General features: G+C 41.1%; 1 protein-coding gene across 5 annotated transcripts in view; it reads right to left on the bottom strand.

Annotated features, from left to right (window-relative positions):
* The window catches only part of LNPEP (leucyl and cystinyl aminopeptidase), an 82,470-nt gene extending 65,792 nt beyond the window's left edge, over nucleotides 1–16,678 (bottom strand). Inside the window, exon 1 of one of the 5 annotated variants that reach the window (XM_019656282.1) lies at nucleotides 15,625–16,678. In XM_019656282.1, the coding sequence (XP_019511827.1) occupies nucleotides 15,625–15,643 (19 nt within the window). In that variant the 5' untranslated portion in view covers nucleotides 15,644–16,678. The other 4 variants (XM_019656285.1, XM_019656283.1, XM_019656281.1 and 1 more) reach the window with 4 other exon arrangements.

Here is a 16,678-nt window from a genome sequence, read left to right as displayed (position 1 = left end):
AAAAAAAAACATTGGGGCAGAAAAATTATCAGAAAAAAAATGGTCTAAAACTTTGCAAATATGGTAAAAGACATAAATTTACAGATTCAAGAAGTTCAATGAACCTAACAAAAGAATAAGCCCAAAGAAAACCAAACCATGACACAAATAATCAAACTGCTAAAAACCAAAAGTAAAGAAAAACTCAAAACTAGCTAGGAAAAAAAAAATGTATTACATACAGGGCAACAAAAATTCAAATACCCATGGATTTCTTATCAGAAAACTATTAAGGCCAGAAGTTGACAGACCAACATCTTTACATAAGTGAATCCAGAATAAAAAAAAGAACTCTTACAACTCAGTACATGGACAAAAGATTTGAACAGCTACTTCACAAACAGAGAGGAACTAATGGCCAAAAAAATATGAAAAGATGCTCAACATCAGTACTCCTCAGGGAAATGCAAATTAAAACCAGAGTATAACAAGATACCACTCTGTAGTATCTGCATTTCCCGACTGCACTGGCTAAAAATTAAAAAGATTAATCATACTAAATTTTGGCAAGGATGTAGAGAAGAAGCACTATCATACACTGCTGATGGAAATGTGAAATGGTAAAACTGGTTTAAAAAACTTGTCAGTTTCTTAAAGTTAAAACATACAGCTAGCAACCAGATGACCCAACCAATCAACTTCTAGGTATTTGCCCAAGAGAAACAAAAACAAATGTCTACACGATGAATTATCTGAATGCTCACAACATACAATAACCCAAAACAAGTGTCCATTTATTTAGAGGTGAATGGATAAACAAATTATGCTATATCCTTATAATGGAATACTATTCAGCAATTTTAAAAAAGAAAAAAGAAAAAAAAACAGTAACTATTGATATTACATGGACAAGTCTCAAAATAAAATAATTATGCTGATTGGAAATAGCCAGACCAAAAAAGAGAGTGTATGGTTGATTCCATTTATATAAAATCTATATAATTCCATTTATATAAAATTCTAGAAAATGTAAATTAGTCTATAGTGACAGAAAGCAGGTCAGTGGTTGCCTAGGAATGGGGATGGAGGGAGGGGTACATTGTGGTTTTTTTGTTTTGTTTTGACTTTAAGTTTTAAAAATTTAACACCAAGAATCACAAATATGCAACACTTCAGTTTCTGATTTTAATTCCACAAAGGCCAATATGAGAGGTTTATTCATTTGAACAATTACTGCATATTCACATGCCAGACTCCAGGCCTTTTTTCCACAATTACTGTCCATTCACACAGTTACCATAAATGGTCTTCTGTTTAAAAGTATTCCTGGGGCCGGCCGAGTGGCGAGATGGTTAAGAGCTGCCTTGGGATGCCAGAGGGCCCCGGTTTGGATCCCACATATGAGGGCCAGTGACACTGCCTTCTACAGCTAAGATGCTGAACAACAGCTCAACCTGGAGCTAGGCTGCCATGAGTTGCCGGCAATGGCTAGGCTGCAGCCCCTGTGGCAGTGGGTTGCCATGGGCTACCGTGTGTAGACAGCAGTCAGCGTGAGCGGCCAGCATCTGCCGTGAGCGGCCGTCCAGAAGCCGGTAACTGATGTGCCTCGCCCGGGAAGAGCACAATGATGGTGCCAACTTGGGCCAGTGAAGCAACATCCTCCACAACTACACTGAAGAACAAAATGACAGCAACTTGTCTGTTCCCCTTCCCCCAATTCCCCAGCACTGTTCCCATCCCCCCAGTTCCCCAATAAAAAATCTTTTAAAAAAAGTATTCCTAACATTATAAACACCAACAGAGTGAAGAGCTAATTCTCTATAATGTTAATAAGTATTTCAAGGTCCTTTGTATGGGTTAGGATGGCTGGGTATATGACCGACTTTTACAGAGCATTAGTTCAGCTAGCTAGCTGAACTTATAACTGACATACATCACCATATAAGTTTATTAAGGTGTACAGCACAATGATTCGATTTACATAGAGCATTGTGAAATAATTACCACAATAGTGTTAGTTAACATCCATCATCTCACAGATACAACAAAAAGAAAAGAAAAAAATTGCTCATGATGAGAACTCGTAGGATCCACTCTCTTTAACAACTTTCCTGTATATACTAACAGCAGTGTTAACTACAGTCATCATTTGCACATTACATCCCTAGCACTTATTTATCTTGTAACTGGAAGTTTGTATCTTTTGACTGCCTTCCTCCAATTTCCCCACCCTCCACATCCTGCCTGTAACCACAAATCTATTTTCTTTTTCTATGTGTTTGGTGTGTGTTTTGGTCTTTGGGTATTTTTTTAGACTCCAGCTATAAGTGAGAGCATACAGTATTTGTCTTTTTCTGACTTATTTCATTTAGCATAATGCTTCCAAGGTCCATCCATGTTGTTACAAATTACAGGATTTCCTTGTTTTCAAGGCTGAGTAATAGTCCATTGTGTATACATACCACAACTTCTTTATTCATTCATCCATCAATGGACACTTAGGTTGTTTCCATGTGTTGGCCACTGTAAATTATGCTGCTATGAACATGGAGGCGCAGATATCTTTTCAAGGAGAAGGGAAGACAGTTTTAAGTAGATCAATCAGTCATTCGTGGCCCTAAAGACCCCGGGAAAAAAAGGGTTGATTCTAGTTCTCTTAAAGGTCTAGAACATTCCATGGCAGGGTAGATATGGGACAAAGGGTTTTGTATCATTTTGGACTCCACAGATCAGGACAAGTAATGAAAAAGTAATTGAACTTAACAATGTAGGCCTTTAATTCATTAAAATTAAGGTAAGTCTAGGAAATCAATGAAAGGCTGAGAAGTTAAAGGATGTATCCGTATTATGTGTATGTTTGAGAGAGGGGGGTTTGGGGGAAAAAGGCAGCTTACTGAAAACCCTTCACATATAAAAAACAAATAAATAAAACTTCATTCTTTTTTTTAAAGGTAATTAGTTTTTTAAACTTTTTTGTCCTCTCTGATTTAGAACTATCCAGGGTTGAAATAAATAACTGTAGAATCCTCAAATAACCAAGGCACTTAATATGTGGTTTGTCAGATATGCCTGGCTAAGAACATGTCCTTCCCTTGTGACCTAGATCTATCTTAAGAAACCTGCTGCCCAGTTCCAGCATCTTCACTTTCTACCTGCTGCGGACTCCTAAATAGTATTCCTCTCCAGTGCCTGTAAAAGGCAGATTTAATGTGTAGAGTAACTGTTCTCAAGATGTGGTATGGGTACCCTGGGCATCCCTGACACTCTTTTAATGGGTCTTCAAGGTTAAAACTATTTCCATAATGAGAGGCTTTTGCCATTTTCACTCCCATTCTCTCTTGAGTGTACAGTGGAGTTTTCCATAGACTGCATGACATGTGATATAACAGACTGACCACAGAAGCAAATCTGAAAATCTAGTTTTTTTATTAAGCCAAACATGGAAGAGATTTGCAACAATGTAAAATAATACCTTTCAGTAACTTTTTTTTGAAAAGTTATTTTTCATTAAAAATGTTATTTGTGTTAGCATATAAAAGATTTTTTATTGTTATTATTGTTATTACTGAATCACTTTGGTCTCAAATGCATAGCAGCTCTCTAGCTATGGAATAAGCACAGAAGATGAAAGAAGGGAAGAGGAAAATGTTGGGTTATTCTTTGATTTTGAGTTTGAAAATACTTCAGAGTTAGAGACTCCCTCCCTTTAACCATCATCTTTTTCTCCTCAAACACTGAGACCGTGTCTTATTTAGCACTATGTGCAAAGCACTTCCTATGTCTGAAACATAGCAAGTACTCGAACTGCATTTCAGTGGAAAGGGAAGCTGAATAAACACTGATAAGAATATTCCCAAAAAAAGTGATTTGTAATTATTCTATTTGCTATAGAGCAGCGGTTCTCAACCTTCCTAATGCCGTGATCCCTTAATACAGTTTCTCATGTTGTGGTGACCCCCAACCATAAAATTCTTTTCGTTGCTACTCTATAACTGTAATTTTGCTACTGTTATGAATCATAATGTAAGTATCTTTTTGTTTTCCGATGGTCTTAGGCGACCCCTGTGAAAGGGTCGTTCGACGCCCAAAGAGGTTGCAACCCACAGGTTGAGAACCACTGCTATAGAGACATTTATAGAAAAAGGAAGAGCACTGAAATTCAACCTAGAAAAAAAACAGAAGAAAAATCTCTAAATTAAAAGAGTACAAAGTATTGTAAAACTGTTATTTAAATGTTTGTTTTGGAGTTATTTGAAGTAATATTAATCTCTGATAACATTTATTGAACATCTAATATGTGTGGGACACTATGGTAGGTGCCAACTCTAGCAACCAAATACAAGAGAATAGTGTTTTTATTTGTTGTATGTAATTGATGGTTTCTGGCTGAACAAGCATGTACATTCCTCATATAGAACTGGGAATGTAGAAAATGGAGTCCTAAACAAATGGCACCTCTGCCTACACCATTTATATTTCCTTGAGCATCCTTGCGTAGGAATGTGGACTCCATTAATTTATTCTTTTGGGAAAACACCATTTTCTTAGCCCTGAGGTTTCCCAGGAACAACTGTGGCCCAAGGCCTCTGTCCCAAGGAATCCATCCACAGCGCCCCTTGCAAGATTATTCCTTACACCTTCACACTGCCATTTGGTCAAAATCACTACCTTATATTATTAGAAGTTCAAACTATTATCTTTGCGAGGAAAAAAAAACAGTTCCAGGGACTCCTGGTAGGGTGGAGGCAAAGAGGTAAACTGCCATGATTCATAACAGATTCTCAGAGCCAAAAGTTGCTGCCAAGTTACAATCCTTCAGCAAAAATAATAGTAAAATGAGGGTGTCACAGTCACTAGCAGAAACACAAATTCACTAGGAAAACTAGCTTCTTATTAAGCTTCCTATGAGGAAACATAGCAAAATAGGTATGAATTTAAACACAGACATGTTTGTTTGCATCCTGACGCCTATGAAACACAGGCGCTGTTACCCGTTAATGAAGTACCCTTATTCTATATGTTCATGTTAACACTACCCCATTTGGTCTTAAATTCCTAAGTACTTCAACCCCAACTAACAGCAAAATATATTTAATACCTGATCTAAGACTGAAACAAATTCTACTTGTATGAATCATGAGGTGCTGCATATTACATTTGCTTAAACGAACCAGGAAAACACATCTAAGCCAAAATTAAATTAGATGTAGAAATGAACAGTTCCTCTACTCTTATGCCACACTTCAATTATTAAATATGAAATGGAAAGGATCCTCCTATACTGGCCTCAAACCTTTAGTAAACAAGATACAAGAAAGAAATACCATTTGTTCCTCAATTTTGAAAATCTCACTATGGCTGGATTATGTCAAACCACCACATATCTTAGACCTCAGCTAATATCAGAAAAAATGTCCATTTCTGTGCACATTTTAGTTTTCTAACTCAAGATAGTAAAGCATCTTGGTAATCTCCTTAAACCAGAATCACAGAGCTAGTGAGCCAGGAGTTAGGATTTGAATGCAGCAGTCTGAACGGCTCCTCTCTATGGTGCTACACTATGCAGTGGTCTTACAAAATGACATAGATTCATGGGGAGATCTCCGAAATGAAGAAACAAAAAGTACAAAACCAAATGTAGCTAATAAAAGTGGTGAGATGGGACCTGTGCTTCTTGAAGCCTGACAATTTTTGAAGAGAATGTACTATTTTGTATACCTTTTTAAAAAATTAATTAATTCTGCTGGACCATAATCTCCTCAAGGGCAGAGACCGTCTGCATTCATATCTCTATTCCAGCTTTAAGAACACAGCTTGGCACAAGTTAGCACATAGTGAAGGTATATTTTAACTTATTTATTTGAGGCAGGTATCTTTTTAAAAACTATTATCTTTTTAAAAAGAGATAAGTGGAGACATGTCAAAAAGAAATTTAAAAAATACTTGTAAATTGAGGCAGTTAAAATGGTACGTTAGAAGAATCTGTATTAAAATGTTCACTCTGTGCTTCCTCTCTGACCACTACTCCTGACTCTCTAAGAAGAATGGAGCAGAGACATGGAAAACTAATTTTGGCTTGTTTTATTTTTAGTCTTGGTGATAAAAATAAGAGATAAAGAAAAACTATTAGCATGATAGAAAAATGAATTCAAAATGTAAAAAATGGGAAAATAACCCAAAAAAAAGAAAAAATAATGAATAGATCTGAACCACAGTATTGTCTGCTTTCAATAAAACAGAATTCATTCCAAAGCATTCATCTTCTAAAGCAAATTTTGTATAATATATTATATATATATATATATACACACATATATACAAGTATATGTAAATATACAGAGGGTGCCCAAAATGTATACAGATTTTAAGAAAGGAAAAAATTGTATTAAAATTGTAATACTCAATATATACCAATAACAAAAGATGAATACAAGTCATGCGTATACATTTTTGGGCACCCCTGGTATGTATATTTATATAACCAGAGAAATGTCAATGGAATTAAAACAGAACCAAGAGAAAATATAAAATTTACAACAATATACAAAGTTCTAATAATAACCATTTAGTTCTACTGAACAACCAGCGTTCAAAAACACTGTAGATTCCACAGAGAAAATACTCTAGTTAAAATTCTGACTAGAGGACAACTACAAAGCATCAAGTTAGCAAGTGAAACATAACATTCCATGGACTAAAGAATACAGACAAACAGTACAGAATACTGAGGGTATTTGGTTCCTTTATCCTTATATTTATCATTATGACAATGATTAGAATTCACATAAAGATATGCCATTTTAGTCACTTAAAACTTAGATAATATCCTCATAGGAAAAAATTAAATTATTTTAGCTTAATTTTCAATTTTCTTTTCCTTTTCTGGGATAAATTATTTACCCTAATGTTTATATCTGTAGCAAACTCGTCCTCCAATCAAATTTACAATGTTTATCTCATATAATATTTTTTAAACTCTTTCTTCATAACACAGGTTCCATAGTCCTTGACAATCCTCAGGGTACCTCTTAGAAAGATTCAGGTATAAAAAGCAATTGAAATTGTCAATGATACCTAAATATTTATGCCCATTAATCTCACATGGAAATCTACAAAGTGGCAAACACCTTTCTAAGATCTAAAGCTAAAAAGTTTATTTTTAATTCCATCAATTATCTGAATATAACTAGTTTCAAAAGAATCTTAACCTATGATAATTCCTTATTTAAAATGAAAAATGGCATTAGGCATAATGAATACCTGCAAGTGATTCAACAGAGAATATATATCACTGAATGAGATCTACAAAAAAAATTTATAAGAACACTTCAATGTATACAGAATGCTTATGAGTTAGAAAATACCTCAATTGGTGAATATATTTGCTAGACTTGATCTCAGATGGATTTGAACAAAGAATTATTTTGCTAATAATTCTTTGAAATATTTTCCCAACAGACTGATAAACAAATGATAGTCTTAAATCTCTATAACAAAAACTTTGCCATCAATTTACAATTTACTGAAGATCAGTTTGATGATTAACCCATTTTTTAAAAAAATAATGATTATCCAAAAATCTGGGATTGTAAACACATTTTTTTCTACCAATAGTCATTGTCTTTTGATGATCTGCCAAGAGAAGCTTCTATGCATGAATTCTTCAAGTCTTTATCTCAATAGTATTTCCCAAATCGGTAATGAATGAAAAGAGGACTATGTACCCAACTACAATGAACAGCTGCATCCAAACAAAGCTAGCCACATTTTAGTGAATATTTGCTAATTTCTACCTAACTCAACACATATATTTATTATCTAGTCCCCAAGTCAGACTAGAGCCTTCTTTCTACATTCAATTATTTTTCGGTGTGCTTCCTCCAGCTGGAAAGTTACCAAGCCTCGGTAGCATGTATTGATGCAGATGGAAGTGAGGCTGCTGTTTTTGGGGGTTTTTTAAAGATTTTTATTGGGGAATTGGGGGAGGGAGCAGTGTTGGGGAATCGGGGAAAGGGAACAGACAAGTTGCTGTCCTTTTGTTCTTAAGTCTAGTTGTGGAGGACGTCGCTTCCCTGGCCCATGTTATTATCATTGCGCTCTTCCTAAGGGAGGCAGTCGCTTACCGGCAATTGGACGGCCACTCACAGCAACTCACGAAAGCTCACGCCCGCTGCCGGCCAGCCCCACTGCAGACTACGCCGTTGCCGGCGACTCACGGCAGCCCAGCTCCAGGTCGAGCTGTTGTTCACCATCTTAGCTGTAGAGGGCACAGCATCACTGGCCCTCATGTGGGATCAGAACCGAGGTTCTGCTGCTCAGAGCTGGTGTCCCAAGCCAACTCCTAACCAACATGCCACTCAGCCAGCCCCATGAGGCTGCTGTTTTAGAGCAATACGTTTCTTATTCACTCTAACACCCAATATTCTGCTCAGTCTCAGTTGTTTTCTTAGTTTAGCCCCTCAAACGAGACACTGCAAGGACTATGTCAGTGGCCCAAAGGGTTAGATACTTAGCATTTAGTTTAAAAAGCAGAGAAACTACTGCTGATATGCAGAAGGCAGAACCATCCTAAACTCATGGATGTGATCTTGATAAAATCTGGTACACACTAGTTCCTCCCACCAAGCCCCAAGGGCTGCAGCAGCCTCCCTTACTTAACCATTGAGGCCCTTTTGACAATTAGGGGACAAGAAGAAACTAGACAAGTATTACACTACCTCTGTCTTCAAATCACACTACTTAAGGAAAGGTCGTTTAAACATTTAGCTCTCCTCAAACACTCTCACTAATCTCCATGCATTTTTCCTCTGAAAAGAACCCTGAAATGGTGTAATGCGGTTGAGGTGATGAATAGTCTAACAACTGTTTTAAATCTTATAAAATAAGTTTCAGCTATGAGAATAACTATGGCCAGAACCTCTTTGCCCACCAGCAAATTCCTGTATGACACCAAATGACACCTGGGGAGGTTGTCTGGGAGACACTACACACAGCCCTGGTCATCACTGCTGTGAGATCCAGGAAGGGAAGGAGCTTGCCCAACCCACAGAGGTGCCAGTTCTCTCACTGCACTTCCCATTCTCCTGTTCTCCCAGCTTATGAAGTTCTCCCCCACAGAAATAGCAAGGCGCCTTCTTTTACTCCTTTTATCCCACATCATTGGCTTGGCCTCCCACAGTAGCACAGGGGCTCTGGAGAGAACTTTGGACCACACTCCCCCCCAATCTACAGAAGTCCAGGCAATTGGCTTGAGTTTTGCCTGGATGACTGACTGCATTCTTGAAATATGTAGGATGAATGCCCAGGAAGATCTTCATTAAGGAAACACTCTAAAAAGAAAAGTACTTCAAAGGATCTTCTACAGTTGACTTGATTCTCCATTGTGTTTTCAAACTCCCTTAGAAGCTTGAATTTTCTTTATTTGGCAAATGAACTGGTTTCCTCCTAGTTTAGATGCTAAGGTTGGAATTTAAAAAAAACAAATTAATTGGCTCATTGTTAAACCATCAGCATCAGTAGAAAACTGAAATAAACCTAGGCAATAGAGACCAGTGATTGCTATCATGATAGTCCCACAAGGTCAATAGCTCTATAGTCCTCTTCGTATTTTTTTTTCTTGAAATCTAAAACATTCAGGGGAGTGAACAGTCCTAATTTACAAGTAACTATGAATTGTCTGACTATGACTGAGAGAAATACATAGTGTGATTAAACGCGTAGTAAATGTTTTCTCTCTAACGTACGGGACCTCCAAAGGCCAGTCTTAACTCATTCATCCCCTCAGCCCTCAATTTCTTTAGTCCAACCAGATCCACCTACCTCTCCTTTCCAATTCCCTGATTCTATCTTTCCACCTCATAGAACAGTCTCCTGCTTCCCAAACTGGGCTTATTTCTGAGTTAAAGACTTGCAAGGCTCAAGGTATGACCATTTTTCAAATCTCTATCAGGCTGAGTTTTCAAGGATCATCTACAGATAAATGGTAATCACTGATTTTAATTGAACCTAAAAGCTGTCAGTTTCTCTTGTCTCAAGACACTTTCTTAGAGAGTGTTATGTAAAGCACAAAGAACTTTTTAACCACTGCTTTCCAGGTAAAAACTGAATTGGGTTCTAGTTATAGCCTCAATCTTAGACTATTAAATGATGTAAACATTCTATTCCTATATAGTTCCTATTTCCCTAAGTTGAAATAAAAAACACAGAAGGATTAAAAACATAATTTAACTTCTTTTCCATCACATAGAAAGATTATAGTCTTTCTATAAATCTTTCTTTTTTTTTTTTTTTTTTTAGCTGAGCCATCCCGCCACCTGTTGGCAGCTCACGGCTGCTCAGCTCGGGCTGACTCGAACCGCTGTTGCTCAGAGCTCAAACTCTTGAGCGAGCTCTTAACCAACTGAGCCACTCAGCCGGCCCTAAATCTTTCATTTTTTAAGGTTTTCTTTCAATGTGGTAATTTATCATACAACGAAAGAAAAGTATATATAAACAAAATGTGGTAAGCCCACATTTTTGACAGATGATGCTAAAAAATTTCTTTAAAGAAATGCATACCAAAGGACATTTGTTATTTGTAAGATAACAAGATGAAATCAGAATTTCATACTGCCTTACAACCATGAATATCTAATTTGTTATCCAGGCTTCTCATTTTAGAAGTTGGGAAATATTTTCAATTGAATGCCAATCTAAAAACAAAAACAAAAATAGTTTTATAAGAGTCTCCCTCACTTGATTGTATAACAGGCTGTAGTACTAAAGTGATTTCTGGAGAATGTTCTTATAAACAAAATTGACAAACTGTTTAAATTATGTTTTCAGTTCTGGAACTTCAAAATACCAATGCTTTTTCACCTGACTCTAGATTTACTTCAAACCATACCACAAACCAGAAAACACGGGGGGGGGGGGGGGGTCCTCCTCCGCGAATATGCTTCGAAATCCTGAATTTGCTCTCCTTTGGTAAATACTTCTAACATCCTCAAATAAAGTCACAGGTTTCTAGGCCCAACAACCTCAGACCTCAACTGAGGGTGAGCCCGGGCATTTCCGTTCCTTAACAAGAATTTAAGTTACTCTGAAATACCCCAACCCTGCATGCACGTGAGGACAAATAAAGCTAGAAAGGCATCAAATAATCACTTGCCCTAATCTAGTACATCTATCTAAGGACCTAGAAAGTTGCCATAACTTTTGTTTGTTTTTTGATATTTAAATCGCTACTTCCTAATAGTTTCACCTCCACCTGCCAAACAGGACGTCATAGTTACTGTTAAATCAATCTTAAGTACTGGTGCAGCACAGCTCTCTCCCCACAAAAAAAGTCACCAAAGATCCAAAGCCAGAATGGATATCCTGTCTTCAGTGTAACAGTCAGCAGTCCCTCCCAAGGGCAAGACCAAAAATATCTCCTGAGCCAAATGGGAAATCTTGACACTAAGGTCTCTCCTTGTAAGCCTTTTCTGGAGATGTGCATATGAAATGGGCTACAGCAGTATGTTACCTGGACAGGAAAACAGGATGGCCTTCAAATAAGCCCATTATCAGCAGGCAGAGAAAGAAAAATGAGCCACACCAGCGAAAGTTGGAACAGGGAATGTACAGAAAGCCCTACTACAATAGATGAGAACTGAAAGCTAAAATGATGAAACAGAAACTAAATTTGCCTCCTTTACAAATTTATAGGTCAGAGGGTGAAACCACTGACAAGATTATAACTGAAAGACACATGCTCCTGAATTACTAAAACTGTCTCAAGAAAGCGTCAGTGGTGAAGGTTTTGTTTAAAACAGCATGAATGTGTAACAAAAGCCAAAACCCAGCTTGATAATTCCTGCAATCATAAATTCTATGGATAATGAAATAATCTGTACCAGGACACCCACACCTATGGGAGAAGAATTAAGTATACATTGTCCTTAAGTATACATAATCAAAAGGATTAAGTACAAAGATAGACATACTTTCCATGATCCCAGGTCCTGTTTGAAGGCACTAGACAATTGTATACCTATCCTTCAAAAGTCCTGAAATAAATTAAAAAACTAGTCCACCTTAAATCTGAAAAGCACCTCGAGCTGCTAGGAGCTCATTTCTTGTTGACTTGAGACGTTGTCGTTTCTATTCTCCTTGTTAAAGGACACTAGATAAGCCAACAAGGGGTGATTAATACATTAACTAAAATGATGCATTGCCAAACTGTCTCCAACACAGGCTCTGAAAATCTGGATGACAGATAGGAAAGGATTAGAAATCCAATTTCCTACATGAAAGTTGATGGATTGCTTTTTTTTTTTGTTCTCCTTTGTAGGACTTTTCCACTGCCCTCCAAAATGAGACAATTTGAAAATATTCATATCTAGGGGAGCATATTTGAAGAGCAGAGAAAAGTCCCCAATTTTAAGATGTAAGAATGTATTGTAATCCTGTACACACAGGTTCACCAAATCAGCTTGCAATGGTCTTGACCACATGGATGCCTCAGCCTTGTTGGGGGATGTTTGTTTTTTTTTTTTAATTTACATGAAATTTCACACTTAAAATCCTACAAAGATGGAAGCTCGAAGCATTCTATCTAGAACAAAGAAAAAGCCTTGGAATAATCATTTGCAAGGATTTAATGATTTGCATTAAATATATTTTACACTAGAGTACTAGATGGTCTCTAACGTTCGTTTCCATTCAAATCTTCCTTAATTCACTTGTGACTTTACCAGACTCTTCTTAGAGCCTTAATAATTACAAATAGAACCTGAATGAGAAAGAAAATTCAGAATTAAAGTTGTCATCATTAAGCCTAACTAAACAGTACAGACAGGAGGATGGCAGCAGAATAAAGCATTTGTGAATTTGGGACAGGGAGTAGTTCGCAGGCCCATGAATAAAGCACAAAATACAACCAAGTCAGGATGGTGTTCGGGATATATAGTGGGCAATGTGTCTGTCTTTTGGGTGACAACTAACCCACCCAAAAGGGGCAGACTTTGGCTTCTATTATATGACAAACCATCTACCTCAAGTAACCAACCACCAGGCAAGAAAACACGTCAACTAGAGAGGATGAATTCGCTAACTTAAGTGTGAATTCTCCCTTACTGGCGGTTCTCCTACTTTCTATCCCAAAAGGGAATCCATATACTCAAATGCTACAAAGTGATACGACATCTCACCCCTATAGAGGGACTCCAGAACTTCTGGTCCAAACAAAGCCATTGTTTTAACTAGGGTGGGATTTCTTCTCTCCCTTCAGTAAAGGGCTGTGGCTGTTTGCAGGGCATTCCTGCAGGCTCCTGCTCTGACTCTTCAAGTCACAATGTGGTATCGCCGTGACGGATCCTTGATATTTAATGAGCCTTCAACTGAAAAACTGATGTTATCGGAAACCGGGAAAAGGAAGCTTGAACGCCCTGCAGAGTGCCTCAGCAGCAGCAGGACGGTGGCAATGCGGGCAGGCACCTCCTTGGCACCGAGCAGAAGTAAGCAAGCCTTTCCCCAAGTTTCCCTTTCTTCCACTAAATTAACCTGCCAAGCCCCCCACCCCCACCCCGTTCTATTAGGAAAAGGCACGCCCGCAACTCGCTGAAGGACAGGGGGAAAGCTCCCAGCGCAGCACAGAAGTTGGGTTTGCCAGGGGCCGCGGCTTAACCCTTCCAGCCCGAGAGCTGCGGCCGACACCACCTTCTCCGGGGGCAAACCCGAGCTGCCAACTTTCCCTCCTCTGCGCACAGCAGCCCAAACTTTGCCGTTCGCCCACCTGGCCGCGCAGCGGAGCTTCTGACCCGGCAGCTCCGGACGAACCCCGCTACCCCGTGCAGGCGGTGGCGCTGACCTTCACACCAGCCCCCCGAGCCCCGCGCCGGCCGCTGCCCGAACCCCCCACCCTGGTGCCTCCCGCTTTCTCCCCCAGTCCCCTTTCGCCGCCCCCAAACCCTCGCGGGAGACCCGCGGTGGGGGCAACTGCAGCCCAACCCCGCGTGTCACAACTGGCCACGGTCCTCTGGGCCCCAGAGAGCCCCATCCCCGGCACCTCTGACCGCCCACTCACCATTGGTGAAGGGCTCCATTTTCCCCCCGCCGCGGCTCCTTACAGCCGGAGCGCCCTAGCTTCCTACTCCGAGAGCTGAAGCGGCCCTGCCGACTGAGCATGCCCAGCACCGCCGCCGAGGGCTGTTGGGGAGGTGCCGCGAGGGGCGGCGCCGCTCCGCCGCTTTACGGTTCCGCCGCTCCGGGTTTTCGCGACAGCTTCAGAAAATGCGAGGGAGGCCAGGGGAAAACGCACCGTAAAGCCCCGAGCCTACTCCCGGGAGAATGGGAGGAGCTGGCTGGACCTGGGGGCTGGTCCACGGGCGGGGCCTGAACAAGCCCCGCCCCCAAGAGAAAGGGCAGCCCCTCCGCCTCTTCTACTGCCCGCGACAAAGTTCAGTCATTCAGCAAGTATCACGCCACACTGCGACCCGCCAGGGCAGGGTCCCAGGCACTGAGCGCGCGGCCCCGCGGCGGAAAAACACTGCCATTATTGCCCCGTGGAGCGGACATTCCAGAAACACGCAATAAACAAACACGGAAGATACACAAGGCTGAAAGAAATGCCCCGCTGCGGATTAAAGCGGGGTGATGTGATGGAGAGTGAGTGGGTCGCTAATTCGGATGGCGCGGTGACGAGAGGCCTCGCTGGGAGGTGCCACTGTAGAAAGATCTCGGGGATCTGAGGAGACTGGCTCTGACCAAGCCCCGAACGTGACGGCGCTGCGGGGCTGCTCTGTAGGGCAGCCCGCCCACAGCCGCGCGGTCCCCAGGGGTGGAAGGCGGGGACCCCGGCGGAGTCGGAGGCCACAGGGATCCTGTCCTCGGGCTAGTGGTTCCGGGCGGGGCCGCTACATGCAGGCGAATCACAAAACCCGGCGCTGGATCCGCAGGGGGACGCGGGCGCCGCAGGATGTAGGCAGAAGGCCAGCCGGAGCTGAGCCCTAAATCAACACCTCAGGTTCCCGGGGTGCCGCCGCTGGGGCTCTCCGCCAGACCCCGCAGAGCTAGGCCTGAGAAGCAGAAACTCCCTTAGTCACCCCCGCCCTCCAGCGCTCGCGCTTTGGCCCCCAGCCCCGAGCCACCATTGTTTCCAGTGTCAAATCTGGGCAGCCCCGGCGAACCTTACGGATGGAGCAACTAGGGGCCCCGTGAGCCCCGGGATGGCTCGTTGGGGGCCTCGCTTCCTCATCCCTTGCTGGGTGGGCGCCCCACCATCACTCTCGCGGCAGAGGCCGCGCCGCGCTCCCAAAGCGCTGCCAGCGCCGCCTCTCCCACTCCCTCCTCTCCCGCCTACCCGGCCCCTGCAGCAGCTCGGCTCCAGCTGCGCCTCCCTGCGCCTGCCAACTGTCACACGCTCCTCCGAGGCTGTCAACAGCAGGGCGCAGAGCGTCGGGTGCAAACAAGCAGGCGGCTAGCGCAAACGACCAGGACGAACAGGGATCGCCGGGATATCGTTTGACCGGCACGGGAATCCGAAATCAGGTTTCGAAGAAGTAAAGTCGAAGTGTAATATTGTATTTTTAGGTGACAAATGATTTAAATCACTCACTTCCCACTCCACTTGAAAACCTCCCATGGATACCAATCGCCCTTAGAATAAAAACGAAAACTCTTTACCTAACTCTGGGACTTCCATCTCTTCTTACACGTGCTCACGATTCTTTGGCCACAAAGGGCTTCTTGCAGTTCCTGGAAGTAACCAAGTTCCATCCAGCCTTGTTAACCATTGCTCTTGCATACCGTCGTGCAAGAACTGTTACTGCTGCCTGGTATTTTGCCTGTTGGTTCCTTCTTGTCGTTTAGATCTCAGCTCAAATGTCACCTCTGCAGAGAGCCCTTCCCTGACCACACAATCGAAAAAAGGTACAAACATGGCCTACTGCTTAGTTTTCTTGCAGCATTCATTCCTTTCTAAAACAATATTGTTGTTTGCTGTTTGATTATTATCAACCTCGCTCTCAAAAACGCAAGCTCCATGAAGGCAGCAGAGTCATTATCTTTTTAAAGGGTTATATGCTTAATCTCTGGGTAAGGATGCAACAAATCATTTTTGAATGAGTGTGTGAATGGAGGCAATGGCATTTAGAGTTCTAGATCGCTTGCAATGTTGAACACCCAGAGAACATCTCTATATTGAATGGTGCGTTTGTGATCAGTACAGAGAAAGTGTCTCTATTGTGTGACACATCAAAGCTTTTCTCTCCCCACTGTGTTAAATACGATAATCAGAGACCTTATACTACTCCTTCACACCCCAAGGAACTTAACCAAAAATAGGAAGTGAGCCACAGGGACTGGTGCATCGGTGTTCAGATATTATATAGTATATATGCAGGACTGGTTTTGTTAAAAGGACCCCCACACATTGTATTGCTTAGGTAAGAAGCCCTTTTCTATGTTTTAAGTCATGTCATGTTCCTTTGGAGTTATTTTTGCAGCCAAAGCACTTAATATCAGAGATACTTAAAACTTCACTGCTTGTTACATCTCGCCTCACCTCACCCTTAAGTTAGAGTCTATTATGCTTTTAAGTATGAAACACATTGTCTTGTAAGGTTTGTCTTAAATACTCCATTTCTGCAGAGACTTGTGTTTAAAATGCTTCACCATTGCAGTAGTAAATATAGGTGGAACATCATGTCTTTCTGAGATTTCTTTGACAAAGAGGCAA

The sequence above is a fragment of the Hipposideros armiger genome, unplaced genomic scaffold, assembly GCF_001890085.2.
Source record: "Hipposideros armiger isolate ML-2016 unplaced genomic scaffold, ASM189008v1 scaffold_257, whole genome shotgun sequence".
Taxonomy (NCBI): Eukaryota; Metazoa; Chordata; class Mammalia; order Chiroptera; family Hipposideridae; genus Hipposideros; species Hipposideros armiger.
The sequence above is the reverse complement of the archived record's forward strand: the minus strand, read 5'-3'. Positions and strand labels throughout refer to the sequence as shown.